This window comes from Pelophylax lessonae, assembly GCF_965119305.1.
Source record: "Pelophylax lessonae genome assembly, chromosome: 3".
Taxonomy (NCBI): domain Eukaryota; kingdom Metazoa; phylum Chordata; class Amphibia; order Anura; family Ranidae; genus Pelophylax; species Pelophylax lessonae.
The window spans coordinates 410,277,194-410,302,201 of NC_138770.1; the positions used below are offsets into that span (position 1 = coordinate 410,277,194).

The 25,008-nt window shown below is 39.6% G+C and overlaps 1 protein-coding gene across 6 annotated transcripts in view; it reads right to left on the reverse strand.

The window, feature by feature from the left end:
* The window catches only part of FAM184A (family with sequence similarity 184 member A), a 322,784-nt gene that overhangs the window by 144,687 nt on the left and 153,089 nt on the right, over positions 1-25,008 (reverse strand). For all 6 annotated transcript variants that reach the window (XM_082249799.1, XM_082249803.1, XM_082249800.1 and 3 more), the window contains 3 exons: positions 14,206-15,060; positions 11,331-11,466; positions 8,783-8,964 (listed from right to left, as the gene is read on the reverse strand). In XM_082249799.1, coding sequence (XP_082105925.1) covers positions 8,783-8,964; positions 11,331-11,466; positions 14,206-15,060 — 1,173 coding nt within the window. The remainder of the gene's footprint in view (positions 1-8,782; positions 8,965-11,330; positions 11,467-14,205; positions 15,061-25,008) is intronic.

Below are 25,008 nucleotides of genomic sequence, written 5' to 3' on the forward strand. Positions count from 1 at the left end.
AAATTATAAACAGCTTTAAGCTTTATAAATATAAAACCATCAGAAAGAAGCAACGGGTGCATTTGGCGTAACTATACTCTCTATTTACAGTGGAACTTCACCCTAAACGGTAAGTTCTGCTTTAAAAAACCCTCCCCCTTATTTAATAATACTGTTGGACTTGGGGGGGGGGGGGGGGATCGGGTACCTTTTTTTGGCAGATACCTGATCCCTGTTATGCTAAAATGGCCAAGTATTTGTAGCTGCTGACTTTTAGAGACTATAAAACTGCTTTACCATAATCCTGGTTCTCACCGTAACTGTAGTACCAACCCTAGCTTGAATTCTTGCTCTAACTTTTGCCTTGTTCATAAGTTAAAAAAAATATATTTGCCATGTGACAATAATGAATTACTATATCAATGTCTTCACAGCTACATGAACCTTTTCTATCTAGATCAAGGTTTCTCAACCAGGGCTCCTCCAGACCTGCTAGAGGTTCCTTGAGCAATGAGCAATTTCTGCTGCTTAGTTAAAGTATAACTAAAGGCAAAACTTTTTTTTTTTTTTTTTAGTTTTGGATAGAGTGCAGAGGGATTAGATCACCTGTCAGGTTTTACTGCTGTCTGTACTACTATTAAGGAGATTCATTTGTTCTGCTTACAATTATTATTGAAAGTGAAAGTAAAAGAAAATTTCAATTGTCTCCAGAAAATTAATAGAGGGGAGATCTTCTAATAGGGGTACAAGTTCTGGTGACCTGGGGGTCCCCAAGGAATTCCCTTCATTTGCGGGGATTTCCTCTCACTTCCTGTTTGGCTATGGGACAATAAGTGAAAGGAAAAGTCTTCAATGGGACACAGATGGTGGAAAAAAAACTGACAGGGGTTATAACCCTCCCTTGTTCTATCAAGGATGAAAAAGAAAGTTTTGCCTATAGTTTTACTTTAAGTTTCCACTGACACCATAGATATTTTTTATCTGTAAGGGGGTAATTCTTCCCAATGATCACAAATTTAGGGAGGGTTCTCCCCACTAACCATCACACTAATGTATCATGGGGTGTAGATATAGTAACTTTTAGCAGGGGTTCCCTGAGCCTGGAAAGTTATTTCAAGGGTTCATTCATGTTGAATAGGCTGAGAAATGCTGATCTACTTGGTTGGTAATGTCTGCTGCTTATTAGTCCTATTTTCATTGTATGCTGCCTTTTCTATAAATATGTTCTATATATCTCTTGTGAGTTGAGAATTTTCTGGGATGGTTTTAGAATAATTAGCCTAATGGGACATTGTGTAATCAAAAAGGTTTCTACTGGAGTTAAATCGGCATCAAACGCTCTATATTAATACTAGCAAACATACAAGCAAAACGGATTTGTAATTTAGAATTGTGGGAATGATACAGAAAAAAATTATTTCTGTTTTTACAGAATGGCTTTTTATATTTTGTTCTAACAGGACAGCTATCCTATGTTGTATAGCTATTTTAGATGCTATCAATTCTTACTTTGGATATTCACTGAAAAGCCTGGTCAAAAAAACTAAAAAACGCTTTCCTTTAAAATTGACTTATATAAAAATGATAATTTTAGCATAAATAATGAAAAAATATTCAGCTTAGACTAACGAATTTTAATACAAAATGAAAAAAGATATAAACTTTAAACAAAAGCTACTGCATGCAGCAATTAAAGACATATCACACTGAAAAATCCCAATTAAAGCAAACACCAAATCAAACACAGTTTTGATCCTCTGCAGGGAAAATAATTAGTTTACGATCAGCTGGCAGGTATTAATTATTATTTTATGGAAAACAATACAAATAGTGAGAATCACAGAAAAAATGCTATGTGCAAGAGCCTGCATGTAAAGTATGGTTTAACAACAGGTTTAAACGGTGCAAGACCTTCAGAATTATCTGATAGGGCAGCGCTAAAAGCAAACTACCCACTACAGTAAACCAATTAGAATCGAATGTTATGACATAAATCATACAATTTTAAGATGAATTCTGGTTAATTGCCACAGGTTACTGCATTTTGCTGCTTGCCTTATTGAGCGTGCCAATGGTGTTCTAAAACTGCATAACACCTCCCAAGCTTTCTATAGTTTCAACACAATCAGCCATGGACTGCATAGGTATAGAAACAGAAACGTGAGGCTACTTTCCTATATACTGTACCTTCTCTTACTGTCATTTAGTGGCCCACAACACCATTATTGATAGTTAGCAGGTGTCACATTTTCTGTACAACAGACCCCATTTTTTTAGATTTGTATTAAAAGTAATTATTATTATTGCCAAACCATGCTTCATTAGTTTATGTCACAACACGCATTTTCTGTCTTACTGTGCTATTTGCTGAATTAATGATTTCTGCAATAACTGCATTAATCCTTTATTTGTAAACTAAGAGAAAATCCTTCCACTACTTTCCACTATGTCCTCACCATTAGGTTTTCACCCTAGGAAAAATACTTTATTTCCCGTGCTATACACTTCATTCATTATTGTCTAACAGTTTTTATCATTGACAGTTGATAGTACTGAGAGTTCTGTTGTATTCACTTTAAAGGTAGCTGAATAATGAGGATTCCTTATGAAAGGGCCTGGATGGCATTGCCATTGTACAGCACACTGCACTGGGAGATATGTCAAAGTAAACTAAATAAATAATGAGGATAGAAACGTGAAGATGACATGGTATTTTATTAAGGCGAGTTCATGTCAATTTTCAAGGAACAATAGTCTTTATTTTCAGCTCATAAAAAAAAAAAAAAAAAAAAAACCTTCTCTTTTGCAATCCTGTTTTTTTTTTCATATGTACCAAGTATATGTATATATGCGGGTCACAATAAACTATACATGGCCATGTATTAGTAATGATCACAAATTGCACTTATATTACACATTACCACTTTTCCTTTCCTTAAGAAAAGTATCTTACTATATTTCTTCGAATTATGGCCACTATGTCATAAATGCTGTGGGACAGAAATGCTTATATGATTAAGAGCGAAATAATGGCATATTATTACTGATTGCAATGGTGATACAGGCACTGCATAACAGTAGACCTGATGAAGTCCCGGGAGTAAAACATTGGCTGCTGTGTTAACTCTGATTTGATCTTACTGCCTACCACCATATCTCCCAACTGTCCCTGATTTATTGGGACTGTCCCTCTTGTGGATCAAAGCCCCTCTGTGCCTCTCTCCTCCTCATTTTAGGCTGATGTATATATGTATATATATATATATATATATACACCTGTACAAAATACTGTTTTACAGTACTAAACCTTGCATTCAATTTTAAAATTGTTGGATTTGTAAATTTGAAAAGCCAGTATAAAGGAATAGTAGAGGTAAAAAAAAAAAAGCACTTGTGGTGTACCCAAGCATTTTTTTTTTTTGTATTATTCTTCATGTAATGGGGTCCTTTGTCTAAACACATTTTGTTAAATGATGCCCTCTCCAAACTCAGAAAGTTGGGAGTTATACCTACCCCTACAAAGCACAGAGTTTGTACATACTTTATACAAATTTATTTAAACTTTTTTCTTCAAATCTCCGCAAAACAGTCCTAACCTACTTTATGGAGAAAGAAATGATGTCACTCCCACCTTACTAGCAGAATAACACCTCCTGAAGGATGCGTGGGGTTGTGAGACTTCCTTTCCACATGATAATCACACTTCTGGGTCTAAAGTATTCTGACTTTATTTGTCTTCAAGAAAATTACACCCACAGAGTAACTTTCTTAAAAAAAAAGGGATGTGCCAGTTATAGATCAAAAAATGGCATCTGCAACATAATTTGATACTCAGAGACTGCCTGCCTGTGCACAACAACAAAGTCTACAATATTTCACTGCAGACCACTAAATGTTGAGGGCTATGGATGACCTGGCATATATCTCTGCCACCCAATCTGTCTGAAGCCTTTCATTGCTTTTCTAACCTCCACCTCTTCCATGTGCAAATGTGTCTTCTGCTTGAATAATTAGCAGAAACCTTATAGGCAGGGCTTGCCTTGCTTCATACCTTGGTAATTTTCATGTTCTGTGCTGCCTGTCTATGGTTCTCCCCTCTGCTCTTTTGAGTGTGACTCTGTCTCTAGAAGGATGGTGCTTCCCCCAACCCCCCAATGATAGTATCTGTTCTGGTCATAGGGAAGATTCTGGGGACAGTCAATAGTTAATGGTTCACATCCAACATTAGGATAGTTTGTAATATGTCATATTTTTATGACAAAGGCTCCTTTCACATGGGCGGTGCGTCCGATGGAGTCCATTCTGCTCAGTGGGGGGTCGATCCCCCTAGAGTCTCCTGAGCGAGCAATGTAGTACTATATCACTTTGCCCAGGAGCGGCCGCCTGCCACAGGTGGTTAAATAAAGTAATAAACGTTATACTTACCTGCTCTGTGCAATGGTATTGCACAGGGTGGCCCCAAACCTTTTCTTCTGGGGTCCCTGCCAACGCTATCGGCTCCTCCACTTCAGTGACTACCTCAGTAGGAAGCTGCTTGCTGTGGGCTTGCTTCCAAGCCAGTCTGTGTATGTCCATAGACACACAAAGCATGACTTAGCCCCACCCCCTGCTCCCTTCTTACAGGATTTGATTGACAGCAGCAGGAGTCAATGGCTACCGCTGCTGACTTTGTGACCTGTGAGAAGAGGAGCACATACCAGCGCCACTGCAGATGGGCACAGGTAAAAGTGTAGAGATATGCAAGTATATAGGGAGGTGCAGGGAATGTATTAGGGTATATAATGCCCTACCTTTAGAACAACTTTAATAATTTTGGATGTTGATACACTTAAAAAATAATATATATATTACAATGCCCAAACAATATTTTTTAGATACAGTTAAACATGATATGCATGTCATGGCCATTTCTATCAGTTGCTAAGGTCAGACCTAAAAAAATTTAAATGAATTCCAAATGCAATGGAGATCATTTACTAGTTGTGCAGTGCAGCTGCACTCATTTTCCCCAGAGGTTAGAAAATGTGAAAAAGCTCTGCTGATTTCCATCATCCAGTCATGGACAAGCAAAAATGTCTTTATTTTTTATTTTCCTTGAACCTGATTGGGTATTATTAACCTCCCTGGCGGTATGATTGTGTCAGGAATTCTGTACCAAAAGCGGTACAATTCTTTTCATGGAAATTTGGCGTTATGTATTATAGGCCTACAATTTTTAGTAATTACTGACTTAAACCTGACCAAAACAAGACTCTAGTAGACATCCCAGATGTGATAAATGTGAAACACAAACGCATGAATTATAATCTAATCAATAATATAATTTTATTATATAATAATGTGTGTATATATATATATATATATATATATATATATATATATATATATATATATATATATATATATATAAATAAATAAAACGCATGAATTATAATCAAATCAATAATATAATTTTATATAAATATATATATATATATATATATGTGTGTGCGCATATACATATATACACACATATATATACAGTATATATATATATATATATATATATATATATATATATATATATATATATATATATGCATATATACCGTATATACTCGAGTATAAGCCGAGGCCCCTACTTTTACCACAAAAAGATGGGAAAAATGATTGACTCGAGTATAAGCCTAGGGTGAGAATGCAGGGCGGCAGGCATGGTGCAGGAGAATGCAGGGTGACTGGCATGGTACAGGAGAATGTAGAGTACTGGCATGGTACAGTAGAATGCAGGGTGACTGGCATGGTGCAGGAGAATGCAGGGTACTGGCATGGTGCAGGAGAATGCAGGGTGACTGGCATGGTGCAGGATAATGCAGGGTGACTGGCATGGTACAAGAGGATCCAGGGTTGTGGGCATACTACAGGAGATGCAGTGCTGTGGGCATGGTACAGGTGGACCATGCCCGCAGCACTGCATCCCTTGTAGTATACCCGCAGCCCTGCAGAATGGCAGGTAGTGCAGCAGTTTCCCTTACCTGTTCCAGAGGCGCCTTCATTTTAAAAATGGCGCCGCCCGGCCCCGACACGTCATTGCGCACGCGCCGCTCGTATACTTTCGGCTATTCCCGGCCTCTCCTGAGCGGCGGCGGCGCGTGTGCAATGACATGTATGCGCCGGGCGGCGCCATTTTTAAAACTCAAGCACGTCGGAGCGGCCAGGAACTTTTTTTTTTTCTTGACTCAAGTATAAGCCGAGGGGGACGTTTTCAGCACAAAAAAATGTGCTGAAAAACTTGGCTTGTACTCGAGTATATACGGTATATATATATATGCATATATATATACATATATATATATAATATAAAATGTGTTATGTGTTTGTGTTTTGTGCAACGTTTTTTTTTTTTGAATTTCCCTCCCTAGTTCCGCTCCCATGCAGCATTGCTGCTGCAGGGAACGGAACTAGGAAGTCATCATACCGACGGACGAGCGGCGGGGATCTCGGCTGGCGGTCACAGCAATGAGAGATCATCGCTGGATCGCCAGGAGAAGGTAAGAGAACACCGCTGCGCTCTCTGCACATCTACCCCGAGCATGACTCGGGGATACCGATCCTGCACTGAAAAATCCACCCAGGTTCACGCTCGGGGTTACCGCAAGGGAGGTTAACAAAGTGAAGCATTACATTTACTACAGAAAATGGGTGCAACTGAATTTGCAAAGTGCATGGACTACTTGCCTTTAGTAATTTAGTTATGTACCTTTACACAGAAACTAAATGTGGGCACTCAGAGATATTAACACATTCCTCAAATTCTAGTTAACTCTATTATGCAAACATCAACATCTTTCATCTTTTAGAGTCAGTGTCTGCCTGGCGACCCCCACCACCTCTAAAACCTTGCTATTGGGTTACTGCAAAAACCTGAATCTAAAAATCAGTGAGAGAGTCAGCTCTGTAAGTGACAGATGAGACCATAGATTAAACATAGACATAGATTAAAGTGAAAGAAATAAAGAGTCCAAAAAGCGGGCATGAGGTTGGGCAGTGTAGGGACTTGTTGGCTCTGAAATACTTTGTCATCCTCCTTATCCTATGCAGCCATATACCACAGCAGAGGTAGGTGGATAGCAACATTATGTGCATCATTACACACATTTCTTGGCAGATGAAATGGTAATTATATACATGTTTTCTTCACAGCGTAGCATAAAATTGTAGTAAAAAACAAACCGTGAGTACCCTTTTGGATTCAGTCACTACTTTTATCCACAGTCCCAGTCTATCTGTAAGAGTGAGCAAGAGTCAGGTCTCTGTTAAAAGTAGCTGACTGCTTTGGCTACCTTTTTGAAGACAAATTACATGCTGATACTTAGGTGTCCCAAGAGGTCTTAAAAGGAAGGTAAGAACCATTAAGGTAAGTTACTAAAGTTCTTGCCAGGGGTTCTCATACCTGAGCATCAAAACAAGAGGCTGAGGCAGGGAAGTAGCCATTAACACAGCGAAAGTCAGGGAAGGCATAGTACTAGTAAGATCAGGTCAAGAAGATGGCCAGATCCAGGAAATTCAACAAGTCAAAGGCAAAAGTCAGAAAGATCAGGGATGTCGGGCTTATGAAGGTCTAAGCAGACTAAGAATTGACAGTAACGATGAGTCAAACAATCTAGGAAACAAAGTTAAAGTGGTTGTTAAGGCAGAAGGTTTTTTTTTTTTTTACCTTAATGCATAGTCAATCAAATCTAGTAAAGAGGCAGCTGGGGTTGGGGCCAAGCTGCACTGTGTGTGTCAGCAGACACAGACAGTGTGGCTTGGCATCAGGTCACAGGTGTACCATCATTGGAACTAGCTTCCTGTGGTGGCACACTGAGAAGAGGAGGAGCCAGGAACGCCAAAGAGGGAACCAAGAAGAGAACAATCTGGCAGTTGTGTGCAAAACCACTGCCCAGAGCAGGTACGTATAACATGTTTGTTAGTAAAAAAATAAATAAAACAAGTTAGCTTTAAAATCACCTTAGGAATACAGAAACAGGAATTTGGCAATACCATGGTAAATAGGAACACTCTGAGGACAGAATAATGACAGCATCTGGAAACAACAGCAGGGTTATAGGAAACAGGTTGACTTGGACACACACCCTAGCTACAGCATACAACAAGAGTATGGACCCTGGTGTCCTTTTAAAAGAGCAACCAGGGGGAAACCATCTGGTCACACCCTTGCATGTGCAGAGCTTACTGTAACACATAACCCATGTTATGCTGGTCCAGGACACAAATAAATGCAGAAAAACATTAGGAAAGGAAGCAACAAGAGAAGGACCCAGGAAAAAAAGAGGACTACAGCAAGAAATGGAAGCCCCACCAGGGGACATAGTTAGCAGACCCAACTACCAGCCAAGCCTCGGATGGTCAGCCATACCATCAACATGGGAACAGTCCACCACTAGCTGTCCAGACAAGGAACCCAACCAACACAGGTAGAATATTGACAGTGTGACTGTGTGCATAATGCTGGGACAGAATCTGACATAAATTGCTCGCTGCATTAGTGATGTTGAATATACTGACAACAAATAGAGGAAATTCTTAAATATATGTTTGCAAGGAAAACTGTATAGACTCAACAGTCCAACATTTTTAAAATAACATTGTGATCATTAGAGGAACAAATTACACATTTCACAGTTCTGACACTGTAAATAAAAAGATCTGTATTGTTGTGGAAAGAATAAACAAAGATGTCTCTTGTTCAGCATTTACTAGGTGGACAGCTGTAACTAACACGGTCTGTTGTCTAACAGTATTGACAAAAGGCATGTCTTACTTTCTCCAGTGCAAGGATCTGCTGCCTTTGCCGTTCATCTAGGTTTTGATTTTTGGTTTGAAGCAGAATCCGCTCTTCTTCAAGTCTGACTATTTTCTCTTTTATCCTAGCTTTTTCTGACTCCAAGTCCTGTATGGTGGCTTCTTGTGTCATCTGTGTGGCTTGAAGCATTCCAATATGACCTAGAAAAATAGTGAATCCTTTAGACACAGTCATTGCATGCCCCTATTATTAAGAAAGAAAAATACCATATGGCTGTATTTATAACAAATGCGACAAATTAATACATAATACAAAGGATGGGAAATATGGAATTTCTGCTGCATAGAATAGATTTGATTTTAATGGAATGTTAGCTCCTTCAAAATTGTAACTGTACAACTCTGCTAGAAACAGTGTACTGGAGGAGCTAGACAGCTGATTGTACATTGTAACTGGCTGTATGTAGTGTACACCACAGGTACCTAAACCATAGACATCTGGTCACTTGCTTTATTTTGCTGTCAGGCAGTCAGGCTAACTGCCAAATCTGCCACAAACTCAGGTCCCCAACTGTCCTGGATCGCACAGGTCTCACGGGCCACTTTTGTAAAACAAGATTTCACCGTAAGGTTTTAAAATCATTGAATACTCTGAAGAAACCTACAATTTTATATTTTTGAGGCGTTTTGCAGTTTAGTTAGGATTCATGGATAATCAAGATGTATTTAGGCCTAAAGAAAAACTATCATTAAAGCAATTTGGAAGCTGCCATTGTTCATCTTTCCTTGAAGAAGATCTATCATTATACATTTTTACAGTTCTGTCGCATGTTGGACAAATTACTGGTAGTACTTTGTCCCATGTTGCTTTTTAATCCTAGCTATAAGGGTCTAATTGCACCCCATCCCATCCTGTAGCAGCCAATCTGACAGCAGCTGGGAAGGAGACATCTGCTTCATAAAAGCAGCATGTCTATGCTCTGAGCACTTTCCCAAGACAAGTAATTGCAAAACTAATGCAGAGGCAGACATATCACTCCTCTGTTAGCATTCCTCTTGCTTGTCCTGGGAAAGTGCCCAGAGTGGAGGTAAGATGTCATTATAAAGGAGCTGTCTCCTTCCTAGCTGTTGTTGGGCCAACCACGGCAGGAGGGAATGAAAAAGGGCAGGACATTAAGATAGGGTTAAAAGTGTCTAGCAACACGAGACAAAATACTACATGTACTTTATCCCATAGGGGACAGGACTGTAAGAAAAAAAAAAAAAAAAAAAGATAGATATTGTTTAAAAAAGGTAGTTGTCAGGTTATCATTCTGACCCTCTAGCATCATTGCCTTCTGAGTCTCTGATTTTGAAAAAAGTATGCGGATCAAAAGTTCTAACTTTAAAGAAAGCTGTCATGAGAGATTGCCAAAGCTGGACTCCTTCTAAAAATGCTAGGTGGCAGTCTGTCTCTAACTTCAATACATCAAGACAATGACCTGGAACAAGCATGCAAGTTAGGGAAGAAAGAACTTAAAGCCACTGGATCAGCGTGACAGAGAACTAGTATTTAAACAAGGGCAGGACTATGTACTCTCAGGATTCCTTTGAAGTAGGAGTCCACAATGGGGTGGATTTACTAAAACTTGAGAGAGCAAAATCTGGAGCAGCTCTGCAAAGAAACCAATCAACTTCCAGGATTTTTTGTCAAAGCTTATTTGAACAAGCTGAAGTTAGAAAATTACTGGCTACCATGCAACGCTGCACCAGATTTTGTACTCTGTAGTTTTTGTAATTCAACCCAAATGCTATTTAGTTTCAGAATTGGAACAGGTATAAAACCTTTAGAACTTTTGTCATGTTTTAGTGCTGCCTGTGCGCCCTTTGGGAAATGTTCTTCCCACTTCCTGCTATGGTTACTGGTGCCACTTGGAAGTAGAAGTAAGGGGATCATGAACAGAGACAGCAATAAAAAAAATAGTGAAGCACTCAAAATGTTTTGGACCTTATGGGTAGCTATCCGTGGTACCACAGGGCAGGAAGCAGGTTAATTGTATATAGTATGTATATCAATAACCTAGTTTAATGGCCCCCACTGTTATTAAAAAGGTTGTAAAATAAGTGCCTGATTATTTCTAGGCACTTTTGTGGGTTAAGTGATCTCTTATTTTCCATTAAAAATCCAAATGTGCCAAGTGGGTTAATGATAGTTTTTATAATTTGCTTCTTTATTCCCTGGTGTCTTTCTCGACAGGACATCATGTCTGCCCTCTTCTTGGAATTCCAATGTTGATGACATCAGTGTATTCTGTCCTGATGGATTCTATATGCCCCCAAATTGGGAATAAGTAAGCTGGGCATGCCTATAGTTTATCACCACATAAATTGGCAATGACACCATAAAAAAAAACAAAGTAAACAAAAAAGTTGTATGGCTTCCATTTGTGATCATTAGTGCCAATGGCTGATTGCCACTAAATGCTAAGAGTGCTGTGTGGATTTTCTAAATGACTGTACTTTATGAATGTATATTCTTTGTTGAGTTTCCATCATGTATATCCAGTAAAAATACACAAACCACCTACTGGCTTTTAGCACAAGTTCTGTAGCCTGCTGCTGTAGACGTTCCCGAGCAGCTGCTAGCTCGCTTTCCATCTCGTTGTGTTTGCTTACTAAGGACATCTCCTCCTGCTTCACAGTTTCCAGCTGTTTTTGCAGGACCTAGGGGAATATGCAAAATGTATTAAATATACATGACAATAAAATCATGATGGAAGAGCTGTGTGATCCTACATCTCTTATCATAAACTCTATCATAAAGTGGCAGTGACATAATTTAACACTTACAAATAAACCTAAAAATAAAAATGCTCCAGCTGCAAAAATCTATCAAACCTGCCACCAAATACACCTCCAACAGATCACTGTTGTTTCAGCTTGTTTCTCTGTGTTCCTTCTAAATGGTAAGTAAATATAATAAATCAGTCTGATTTCCGAAAGAGACCAGTGTTTTTTAAGGCCAAATGCATAGAGATTTTTGTAAGTCCTAATCTGTAAACACATGTTAAACCTGCTCAATTGTAATCAGTTCACAGTACTTTAAAATTAAAACTTTCTTTCTTGAGACAGTACAGCTCTCGCTGTACTTCCAGCCTGCTGTAGATAGGGGAGCTGCGGGTTTCACAGAGTGCAAAGTTTTTTCACCCAGCTCTCACCTAGACCATTCACAGAATACATTGTGTTTTTGAAATACTATAGAGACAAATACCTTATTCCTTTGTGTCTTTCTCTGCATTATTTCAAGTCTGCCCTCCTGCAGTTCCAAGGTTGACAGTTTCACCATATCCAGCATGCTGGTGTCTACATGCTTCAGTGCTCCCAACCAGAGATAAGGCAGACTAGATGCTTACACATTTAATTAAATCAAAAACCGGCTCCAGTGTTTCCTATTGTTGATGCAACAATAAAAAGATTTTTGAACTCTCCACAAAATGTTTTTAGATACACTGAAGGGACACAGGAATTCAGAAATCCTGAAACAGTTGGGTTATATGCTGCTGCCTGCAGAAAGGGTTTGACAAACAGAAAAATATTTTGATGGTAAACCCTGAGTGTGTATAGCCCCATCTCTAACCATTATACCTCCGTATTGTGAGAAAGCAGTACATAAGATCAATAAACACAGAGGGGTGGGATCTGTATCCGGAAATAGATTACAAGATCATTTTAGGATAAATACAAAAACCTTGTTTTCATTCATGTCTATTGAAGGACACAGGAATTTGCGATTTCTGAAACAGTTGGGACATCCAAAAGCAGTCCACTGTAAGTGTTGGCAACAGCCAGTGAGGGATCTAAGATAGATAGATAGGGCCATACACAGCAACCAGAAGGCCCAATGGCGAAATCTGAACCAGAAGAGGTGAAATCCTATGGGAGATCACAGAGTATCAAGATGATGCTCAGAGCAGTACAAGAATCGCTGTAAAGGTTGTGGGCCAAGAAACACCAACAGAAGGAGTAATATAACTATCTAATGGGGACAACAGACCAAAAACAACAAGGGTCAACATAGTGAACACTCAACGGTTTCCGAGCCTCAAAACAATTTCTAAGAAAAACTTGGATCTCAGGTCCACAAGGCAAGTCCAGGTGGTCTAAGGGTGACAAAGGGCCAAAGCCTTAAACTTCTGACCCCAGGAATCAGGGAAGAAAGGTTTCAAGAAGGAATAGAGATGTCTAGGAATGCCATCCAATCTCATTTGTGATAAGCTACAGAACTTTCTAGCATAATACACCAAGGGTATGGTCAAGTACCCAAGGAGTTGCCCCAATGGAACCACCTTAAGGCAGAGAGACAAACAAGGGGGAAAAATAGTGCAAGACATGCCTCCAACCAAAATAGATAGGGGATAACCACTCCATACTGGTGCAGCAACATAAACAAAAGAACAGACCTTTTAACAAGGACACCCGGCGGAATTACAGGAATCTAATAAGTGCCCCACTAGCCCCTAAATGGGAGGGGGCATGACTGTTAGGAAAGATTCCACTAACCCAAATGGTGTAGAGTGCTTTAGCAACGATCTAAGCTGGTTAGACAACACTAAACAGCTATAGACTGGCAACTGGTGGGAACTTGCAGGAGCTGCGTTCTTCAAAAGAAATCCAATTCCAGAAAAACTGTCCCTTTTCAAGTAAGGTTGCCTAAGAGTCCCACAATGGGAAAGCCATGAAAAAAGTATTAGATATAAGAGGTCTAATGCTGTGATCTACCCAAAGGATCAGGATCCAGATGGAGAGGGAGCGTGAAGCTTGTGGCCCAAAAGAAGCTCCTATTAGGGCGACAAGCTTTACGCAATGCAATTTGTAGCGATTGCCAAGCGATAGAAAACGTATAAATCATGGCAAAACTGCACTATGTTTTAGGTGCCATTGAAAACAATTATACCTGAACCTACGTTTTGCGATTTTTAGTGCATTTTGAGATCGCGGGAAGAATCGCAGAGGTTCTGCCACGATCTCAAATGCCAAGTGTGAATGGAGCCTTACAACAAAAATAATTTCATTGCAGAGACTTGGCAGCCTTCTAGTCTCCAATTTAAACATATAACAGGTGCACAGGAAAGAGGGAATTAAAGGAATTATTAGAACTAACAATTTTACTAAATCTCTTTAGAATTTTTAGAATAAATTGCTCTACAGTGGCTGCTGCTACAGATGTCAGTGAGGGCTTGTTTTAAAGAATATTTACTGCTTGTTAAGAATAAGTAAATATACAAATGTCCACAGTCTAGCCACAGGTGCACTTTAATATTTACTTAGAAGCACCATGTACAGCTTGGGCCTAGGATCCAGGGGGATGAGCAAGGACAAAGGCATTGGTTTGAAGACTAGTGCAGATGTTTGCAGGCTACTCATGTATTTGGAAGAGTAAATATTGTTTTTTTTATTTCCTACCTGAACATTACTTTCTGCTGAACTTAGAGAAGCTTGAAGTTTTTGGCACTTTTCTTTTAGGCTCGCAGCTTCCTCCTGTACAACCTGAAATTCTGTTTTAAGGATACCAAGGTTCTTTTGTAAAATGGCTTCTTGATTTTGAAATTCTCTCTTCAGTTCTGACTCTTTTAGTTTACAAGCATGCAGGCTCTCTGCTGTAAAGAGCTGAGATCTTTTCAGTGCCTCCAATTCATGTTCATAGAATGCCTGGGCTTTACTTAGCTTTGCTTCATAATCCTCAACTAATTTTTTCCTCTCTAGCCGTAGGTCTTCCAACTTTTTGTTGAGATCCTCCACTTGCAATCGATGCATCTCCTCTAGTGTTTCTTGCCCCTTATTTATAGTAGCATTTTGGTTGTGCTGAGCTTTCAGGAGCTCTTGCATTTCTATTCTATGACTGGTCCTTAGTTCCTCAAGGGCCGCACGTTTGTCTTTTTCAAACTGTACTTGAAGTTGCATAAAACTTCTTATCCTTTCTTCAAATCGCTTCCTAATCTCCTCCACCTCCCGTGACATAGTCACAACCCTCTGAACATGCTGGGCTTCTGCACAAAGTTGCATATCTTCTACTCTGTGTTTGTAAACTTCAAATTCAGTAAGTGCTTGGTGCTTCATCTTTTTATGTTCTTCCAGTGACTCCTCTAGTGCTTGGATTTTCCTTTTTAGTTCAGTTTCCTCCGATACTTTATTTTTATATTGTAATATTTTTTCCCGTGTCTCAGCAAGAATCTGTTGAATTTCTTCTTCATGAGCTTCTTTAATGGCTTGTACTCCTGATTCATGCTCATCATTCCTGGTGTTTAAGGCATAAATGACCTGGCAATTAGTACAAATACACACAATTATTCAAATATGAAATTCAATAGATAAAATAAAAGCAGTTTATAGAGATAATAATAATAATAATTTTTGTTATTATTATTATAATAAATTCAAAATTAAGTATCCAGTGTTTTACATATGTATTTATATCCCTTGGACTATTACACAGTTTATAGTGTTATACACTGGAATTAATTACATCTATTATGAATTTTTACCACTGAAATCCTATTTACAAATCATACTTAACCACTTTAAAACCGGACTGTTTGAGGACATTTTTCAGTTTTCAGCATTGTCACACTTGGAATGACAATTACTCAGTCATGCAACACCGTACCCAAATGAAATGAAACAGATAGAGCTTTCTTTTGGTGGTATTTAACCCCAACTGGGATTTTTACTTGTTAATATATAAAGAAAAAAGACAGAAAATTTCGGAAACAAATGATTTTCTTAGTTTCTGCTATAAAACCATGCAAATAAATAATCTTTCTTCACAAATGTAAGCTAAAATGTATTCTACTACATTTCTTCAGTGAAAAAAAACAAAATAAATCAATGTATATTATTTTGTAAAAACAAACTATGATATATATCTTGTATATATCTTATCTCTATCTATATATCTTGTTGTTTTAACAAGTTCTCACACACATCAAAGGCATAGTTACAATGACATCTCAAAACACATTCTGCTACTCCTTCCGAGTATGGGTATACCACATGTGTGAGACCTTTTCACAGCCTACACATGTAGAGGGACCCACAATCCATGGGGCACCTTTGGGCTTTCAAAGAGCATAAACTACACATCTAATTTCCTGACTACCACTATCACATTTCTTAAGTCCCTGAAGTGCCAGGACAGAAAAAAAAAAACAACCCCAAGGTATTTTCTGAAAGGAATAGTGAGTCTTTTAAGAATGTAATTTTTTGCCACAAGTTTTTCTAAAATGCAGAATGAAAAGAAAAATGTATTGTTTTTACACAAAGTTGTCAATAATAAGATTTTTCTAACATACAACATGGGCACACTTAGAATTGCACCACAAAACACATTCTGCTATTTCTCCTGAGTACAGCGATACCTCATGTGTGACTTTTTCACAGCTTAGCCATATAGAGACCCAAAATCCAAAGACCACCTTTAGGTGTTCTAAGACCATACATTACAAATCAAATTTCATGACTACCTGGTGCATCAACCTAAAAATTATCTACATTTTGGTAAGAAAACACTCCAAGATATTTTCTAAAAGGCATGGTGAGTTTTTTGAAGACTTAATTATTTGCCACAGGCTTTTAGCAAAAGTAGTTCTACTACTTAGAATGACATCCCAAAACACATTCTGCTACTTCTCTTGACTATGACAGTACCACGAGTGAGACTTTCTCACAGCCTAGCCAAAAAAAACGAGGAGCACCTTTAGGCATTCTAATGGGATACATTACACATCTAATTTCCTGACTACCTATCACATTTATAGACACTTTGACTGGCTGCACTATTAGGGCTCGTTCGCCTGTGAAGTTGGGGGTGGTAAAACCTTGCCATAGTTTTACTGCCCCTAAGTCACTACCCACCTTTAGCTGCAGAGGCAGCAGCCAGAGATATACACATGCTACTGCTGTGACACTTTCCTTTGCAGCTGTGGCAGTAATTATACAACTGTTGATTTCCCCTCTGGCTATTAAGATGAATGGGGTTGCTTCTATGGGGTCCAAGGATTTAAACAGCTGGTAAGGAGGTGATACACTGCCTCCTTACTGCACTTCTAATGCTGTCTGAGGGCCCTTTAACACGGGCGATCCGATCAGATCCGCCTGTCAGTTTTTTTGGCGGATCTGATCGGATCCTCCATGCAGCTCTATGGGGCAGCGGATGTCAGCGGAGACACCTCCGCTGACACCCGCTGCCATCCGTATCCGATCCTGTCCGTGAAATCTGGATGGATGGAAACCGTATTTTTCCATCCGTTCAGTGATCGGATCGGATGAGAGCGGACAGGCGGTCCACTCTCATCCGATCCCCCATAGAGGGCAGAGGGGGCTGAGACACCTCCCTCTCCCCTCTGCAAGCGGAGACGGAGCTGTCATCCGCTGGCTCAGCGGGGATTGCAGATCGATCCCCGCTGAGCAACACGGATCCGCCTACGGAGGCAGACCGTGTGAAAGAGGCCTAAAGAGCGATCCCGACATTATACTGTATGTTAGTGTAGACAGCCATTATCTCTGACTACTGACATAGCAGTGCAATGTCACCATACATACTGTCACCAGAGCAAGTGCAGTGTCACTATAGTGACATTGTACTTCTGGCTACACTGACATACAGGGGTTAATTTGCTTAAATTGGAGAGTGCAAAATCTGGTGCAGCTGTGCATGGTAGCTAATCAGCTTCTAACTTCAGCTTGTGCAATTAAGCTTTGACTGCAAAAAAAAAACAAAAAAAAAAAACAGGAAGCGGTGTTGTTTCTATGCAGAGCTGCACCAGATTTTGCACTCTCCAGATTTTAGTAAATCAACAGTGTCCTCAAAACAGCCAGCCATTGTATATGATCACCGCCACAGAAGTACATTGTGACACTGTGCCTGCTCTGAAAACTATATATTTGCAAATATCTTTCAAATATATTAATTACCCATATGGTTGATCATTTATAGACCGCTGCTTTAAGGTTGCCCCTGAAGAAGGAGTTGTGACTTATATCTTTGAAACGCGTTGGGCACATACCTCAATAGAGCGGTACCCTTCTGTCCATTTGACTGTATGAATTATACCAAGCTTGCCAATTGTTTTTAACCATTTATATTTGTATTTGTATATGTTATCATTATTTTTCAATAAAACTATCATTATTATATTTCTTTGTATCCATTTTCCTGCCTTAAAAGTCCCACCCCAAGGGGAATTTCCATTTTGATGTATACATTTGGGATGTGGCACTGTTTGGAGTGATCTCCCATGAGCACACCAATTGTACTTTATAGGTAGCAAATACCACTCCCCGCATTTTTGCTCATGTGAGAACCTCCTTATTATTATATTGTTTTCTCTTTTTTTGATGATTTAAACACTTACTATTATATTGTGAAAAAGTTTGTTAAAAAAGATTTGTTACTTTGGTTTTCAGTACAGTCCAACCCCTCCTTACAACTTTCTACTTATATCTGGTTTTTCTTCTGCTCCATATCAAATTTTTCTCATATTGGAATATGGCCAAGTTCACGGGTGAAGATTGGACCAATTTAATGTCTAAATATCTTACTGACTATGAACAAAAGGACTTCATAGACACCGACATTTCTTCATTATTTTTCCAATTATCGAAAAGTCTTGAAAAAAAGTCGATTCATTTCTGGCATGTTAAATTATTTCGGGAATACATAGACAAAAAAATCAATCCCTTCGGTCTTAGAGTCCAAGTCTTCCCTCTCCTCGAGGATTTGGACAAAGACTTTAAGACCAAATGGGAAACAACCCTGAATGAATGCACAGCTTCCCTTATGACTCTTCTAATAGACGAACACACCACACGTGCTGCCAAATTAGATGCTGAAATTGAACTCATCTGTGCCAAGATCCAGAAATACAAAACCCATAAATTATTTCTGGATAAAGAAAAACAATTAAAAGAACACTTAGAAATTTTCAACAAAAATATTTTAATTAAGAAACAAAAAAAGCTCAATCGAGACACCCATGCGTTCCAACAGGGTAAGGCTTATAAGTGGAACCCCATTAAATCTACATATAATACTACGTTCAATAAATCAACACAAGATACTTCTGCACATCCCCCATCTAAAAATGGATCACATCCCTCACTAAACATCACAAAATCAAAATCCTCTGATCGAGGTAAACGCACATACCAAGGTGATTCCACAATGGAACAAATCACTAAAAAATCTAACACACAACAACTTCACAAAACCAACCTCTCCCTATTTAAATCACAAAGTACCTCAAACACTTCACCCATTATTGATGAAACATTTGAGGGGTCACACTCAAATGTCCCTCCTCCCACTAATCCCCCACCATCACTTCTATCCACTCTTAACTTACAGGATTCTATTTTTTTAGAAGCACTCCACCAACGAGCTCCGAACTTCACCCCAACCACCCTACCATCACCTTAGAACGTGCAGATGAAAACTTATCCTATACTGCTTCTAGTCTCCCCGACACACCGGACTTGTCAATTATTAATCTCTCAAGCTATAAACTTTCAAAGGACGAAACTGAGGTCCTATCCAAGGGCCTCAGCTTCTGTCCAAATGCCAAACTGGACAAGTTTGATTTCACAAAAGATTTACATCTTTTTGCTCGGAAACTTAACTTTAAAGTCCTTTTCGACAAACAAAATCCTATACAACATTCTACAAACAAAGATCCAGCCCTCGATATTCTAATATCATTACTCGAGGACAATGAAGATCTCATAGACAAAATAGATTTACCAGCGCTACTTACAGATGTGGACTCTGATAGACCAAATTTCAGGACTAAAACAACGCTGCTTAAAAAGAAATCTGACAAATTTCCTAGTACATCCAACGCCAACATTGCCGCCTTTGTCAAGCTAGTTTCCAAAGAAGTGGACAAATTACATATTCGTCCATCACCTAAATCAAATATTACATATTCACAAAAACAAGCCATTAAAGGATTGGCAAACAATCACTCAATCACAATCAAGCAGGCTGACAAAGGCGGCAATGTTGTCGTGATGGACAGCAACCAATATATTTCCATGTGCCACAACATTCTAAAAAAACAGAATTGGTATCGCAAGATCACCTCTGACATTGTGATCAAATATCAACAGACTTTCTACCAACTAATAGATGCCGCTTACCTAAACGGCACTATTCCTAAGCACACATGGGAGTTCATCCGTACAACATTCCCAGTCACCCCAACATTCTATGCACTCCCGAAAATCCACAAACATGCCACTAATCCACCAGGGCGACCCATTATTTCGGGGAGAGGGTCAATCTCAGATAATGCTAGTAAATTAGTAGACACATACTTGAAACCTTTCGTGACTGCCTTGCCCTCACATGTACGTGATACAATTCATTTTTTACAAATAATTGAAAACATCATCACCCCTGAAGATTGTCTGCTGGTCACCATTGATGTGGAAGCCCTTTATAGCTCGATCCCACACGATCGTGGGATCTCCGCTATTAAACACACACTTACACAAACTGGTAATTTTGATCCCTATGGTGAGTTTATAGTGTCCCTTTTACATTATATACTTTGTCACAATGTGTTTTCATTTAATGGCTCCCACTACCTCCAGGTGCAGGGCGTAGCGATGGGCACTTGTTGTGCCCCATCCTACGCCAACTTGTACCTGGGGGAGTGGGAGAAATTCTTCTTACACGACGATTCAACGTCTATGTACACGGACCACATTGTAATGTGGGTCCGGTACATAGACGATATTTTCATGTTATGGCAAGGCCCAACAGAACTGTTGCACAATTGTTTACTCAGAATGAACAAAAATGAATTTAACTTGACGTTCACCATGCACTCTGATCCAGGTTCCGTCACGTTCCTTAATGTGGAGGTCCATAAGGATGGGGATGGTGCTCTCCGCAGTGGTCTATACCGCAAGCCCACTGCGGGGAACACCATCCTACATGCCTCAAGCTTTCACCCTGAAACCCTCATTCGTTCGATCCCATTCGGACAATATCTAAGAATTAGGCGCAATTGCAAGGACTTCCAAAGTTTCCAGCTTGCTGCTAATAATCTAAGAGATAGACTCCTTCTCAGGGGCTATACAAAAACCACCCTAAAGAAGGCTTATAAAAAAGCAGCGGCATCCGACAGGAATGCTTTGCTGACCCCTCGGACCTCCAAGGAGCCTGACGACACCCTGAGAATCATCATGAGATACTCTGAGCAACATCATAGTATAAGACAAATTGTTTCAAAATATTGGCATGTATTAACCTTGGACCCCACAGTGGGTAAACACGTCCCAGACCATCCCCAATTCACTTTTAGAAAGGTGCCAGCCCTGAAAGAAAGACTGGTCCAAAGTGAATTCAAAATGCATAAAAATCAACATCCTTGCAAACTTAAAGGGACCTATATCTGTGGTAACTGCAAGTACTGTCGTTACATGCTAACTACAAAAAACCCAACACTTCCCAACGGCCAAACCTTCTTTCCAAGACATTTTGCAAACTGCCGCACCCACGGAGTGGTATATTTACTCCTCTGTGGGTGCGGCTGTTTTTATGTTGGTAAAACTAAGCTACCATTTTTTCAACGTGCGAACAGACATGTGAGAAGTATGAAAACCTGTAACCCCGACTTACCTTTAGGACGCCACACCAGTCTCGTACACGCAGGAAAGTTTCCAAAAATCAAGTTCCTAATTTTAGACAGAATTCATCCCAGTCCCCGTGGAGGGGACTGGAATAAAATTCTTTTACAGATGGAACTTCGTTGGATCTATCTTTTAAGAGCTACAGATCCACCAGGTCTGAACGAAATGGTTTCTTACAAACCCTTTCTAGAAGGGTTTACATCGGGTGGCATGGAACAATAGGCCCCCTTTTTTCTATGACATCTCTATATTGCCTATGATTCACCTATAATTCCTTCCTCCCCTGGTCTTCATTAGTACCTTCCTTTTCTTATCTTCTACCCAATCTACAAATCCCCAAATTGGCCATATACCCTGCTTATATACAGAGTTGTCAATAACCAATATTTATCACTGTATGATATTTAATGCAATGATGGTTCTTATTTTGTACCTCTTAAACATTGTAATCTGTTAAAAAAATTTTCATTGTTTATTTTCTGTCATTTTTTTAGGCTCTGTCAAACCTAAAATACAAATCATGGGAGGACTCGTTGTTCTGTACTTGCCACAGATGGCTGATGTGCTACCATCCCTGCATTGGGTTGAATCTCTTTGTGGAAAAATTCCCCTAACGAAATGATAACATAAATACGTTTACACTTTGTTAATCGGCATCCTCTTCTGAGTTATATTGTGCCCAGGAGACAGCCCGGCACGGGGGCGGACACCTTAATCGGTAGTCCGCCTTTGGGCTGTAGACCATTGGCTCTCTATGAGATCCTGTGGACTCGCCCATTCACTTCCGTTTGCGTTCCACGCCGGCGGAACTGACCGTGCCGGTGGAGCGCATTGGCCGCGCGAACTTCCGCTGCACTCCACAAGTGCGCATGTGCGGCGGGAGGTCTGTGCGGCGACTGCGCACCAGGAAATCCAATAGGGAACTGACCGAACGGAGGACACCAAGTAAGTATCACCAGCTGATCTGCATCTAAACTTAATCAACAGCCCTCTTATAAACAGCTCCCCTTCTAAGAGTGAAACATACCATTCACTCGCTGAAGGTGGACGCTTGCTGCACAACCCTTTGCCAAACTCTCCAAACGAACAAGGTAACAAAACCCGGATTTATTTTTTGAAATTGCCTGCTTTCTTATCTGCCTTTAAATATTGCTGCACATGCCAGAACCACTGGGTCCCCATTGTTAATACCGCTCTAATCTTTTTTAGAATTAGGATTTTTTACGCAAAACTACTTTTTTCTTTTTCCTTTCTTTTTATTGGTATCTAACAACATTAACACTAGAGACAATTATGACTAAGGACTAGCTATCCTTTATATGATCTCTTTCACAGTTGAAAAGGCATGTGCAGCATACTGCGGCAGATTTGATTTTCAGCAGGGCAATCAGCTGATGTTCTATAAAAACAACTCTACCTACAAAACCCCACAAATCTCATTCTCTTTCTCCTCACCTGGCAGATTTCCCTTGCTTTGTGGATTTCAGCTGCCCCCAGTCAGCCTTACAGCTGATGGGCGCACTTAACTGGAGGATGCTTTTATAAATACTTCTATTTCTCAAATTATCGACTCTCCCTAAAGAAGCACTCAAATGCAGCGATGAGACCCACCCAGCCATCTGTTTTTAACTTCATTGGCAGGCATATATTCTAAACAGTTACACGGCAGACTCTGTAAGTGTTCTTTTGCCCTTGTATCTTTTTTGATATATGGACATTTCATCTGGATGACTTTAATCTGCATTTAATGTCCAATACAGTATTACATGATTTTCTGTATAAACTATATATTTGCAAATATCTTTCAAATATATTAATTACCCATATGGTTGATCATTTACAGACCTCTGCTTTAAGGTTGCCCCTGAAGAAGGAGTTGTGACTTATATCTTTGAAACGCGTTGGGCACATACCTCAATAGAGCGGTACCCTTCTGTCCATTTGACTGTATGAATTATACCAAGCTTGCCAATTGTTTTTAACCATTTATATTTGTATTTGTATATGTTATCATTATTTTTCAATAAAACTATCATTATTATATTTCTTTGTATCCATTTTCCTGCCTTAAAAGTCCCACCCCAAGGGGAATTTCCATTTTGCTGTGCCTGCTCTGATGACAGTATGTAAAAAAAAAAAAAAATAAAAGATACCGTCACCAGAGCAGTGCTGTGTGGTCATGGTGATATTGTACTGCTGTGGCTATTGATCAGAGACAATGGGGTGGAAATAGACTGTGCACTTTGCAAGTACAGTTGCACTTTTTTTTCCCCAGAGCTTAGTTATTTGTGGTAAAATGTCACTTTGTAAAGAATACCCAATCCGGTGCAAAGAAAAAAAAAACAAAAAACAAAAAAAAAAAACATTTTTGCTTGCACACAATTGGATAATAGCGATCAGCAGAGCTTTACCACATTCACTAAGCTCTGGGGAAAATGAGTGCAACTGCACTAGCAAGATGAAAAGACTTTCTGCCTTTAGTAATTCCAACCGAAAGGCTGCTGCGCTGGTATACAGTGTCATCAGTGCAGCACTCAATGTCTCAGCAATCCACTGAGTGATTTATTAAATAGATAAATTATTCACAGTATTTACAGTGCATGCAGCCGATGACGTCATCGGCGCATGCGCTCTGAAGGAACGGCCACCCATGCTGTTCCTTCAGAGCCCTATGCCGTTAATGGCGGCTCTAGCGCGCATGCGCGGGAGTGATGTAATCGGGCCTCCGGCCAATCAAATGGTCGGAGGACGCGAACAAGGAAGCAGGACGGCCGAACATGTCGGCCGTCCTGTCGCTGAGCGGGTGGCACTGCGGGGGCTTCATTTTAAGGTAAGTATTTCATAATGAGCTAGTATGCAATGCATACTAGCTCATTATGCCTTTGTCTTTACAGGTTTTTTTTTTTCTCAATTTTTTTTTTTTTTATGAGGGTTTACTTCCTCTTTAAGCAGTTACATGACACATTTTTGATTCCTTTTTGGATAAGGGTTTTACATAAAAAATGAAAAGTGCCTCCCTCCTCGCAGGACTTGATTGACAGCAGCAGGAGCCAATGGATTATCACAAAGCTTGTGAGACAAGGAAGAGAAGGGAAAAGCTGCTGCAGAAGGGACAGCGCTGGATCAAAAATGGACACAGATAAGTTTTTTGGGGGGGAGTTGATATTGAAAGTTTTTTAACCTTAATGCAGAGAATGCATTAGGGTAAAAAAAATGTTTGCCTTTAGAAGCACTTTACATTTTATATTTTTCTAATCTGCATGCACTGCGATTTTGCACAAGCTGGATTTTACTTTTTTAATCAAAGTCCTGAATGCGGCATACAGGATTGTACAGAAACCTGCAATCTTGAAGAATCAGCTGAACAGCAGAAAGGACTGATAAGCACTGGCAGGGAGAGAGATTACATTTGTCATATAGCTGTGTACAAAATGAAAAACCTGCTGTTAATAAATAAACTGGCAGAATAATTTATCAAGAGATGCACAAGCAGTCTGCCACACACATGCCTGATTATATACTTGACAGTGTCTGTCTGTGACTCATATAGCCAGCTGCAGATTATTATTGCCG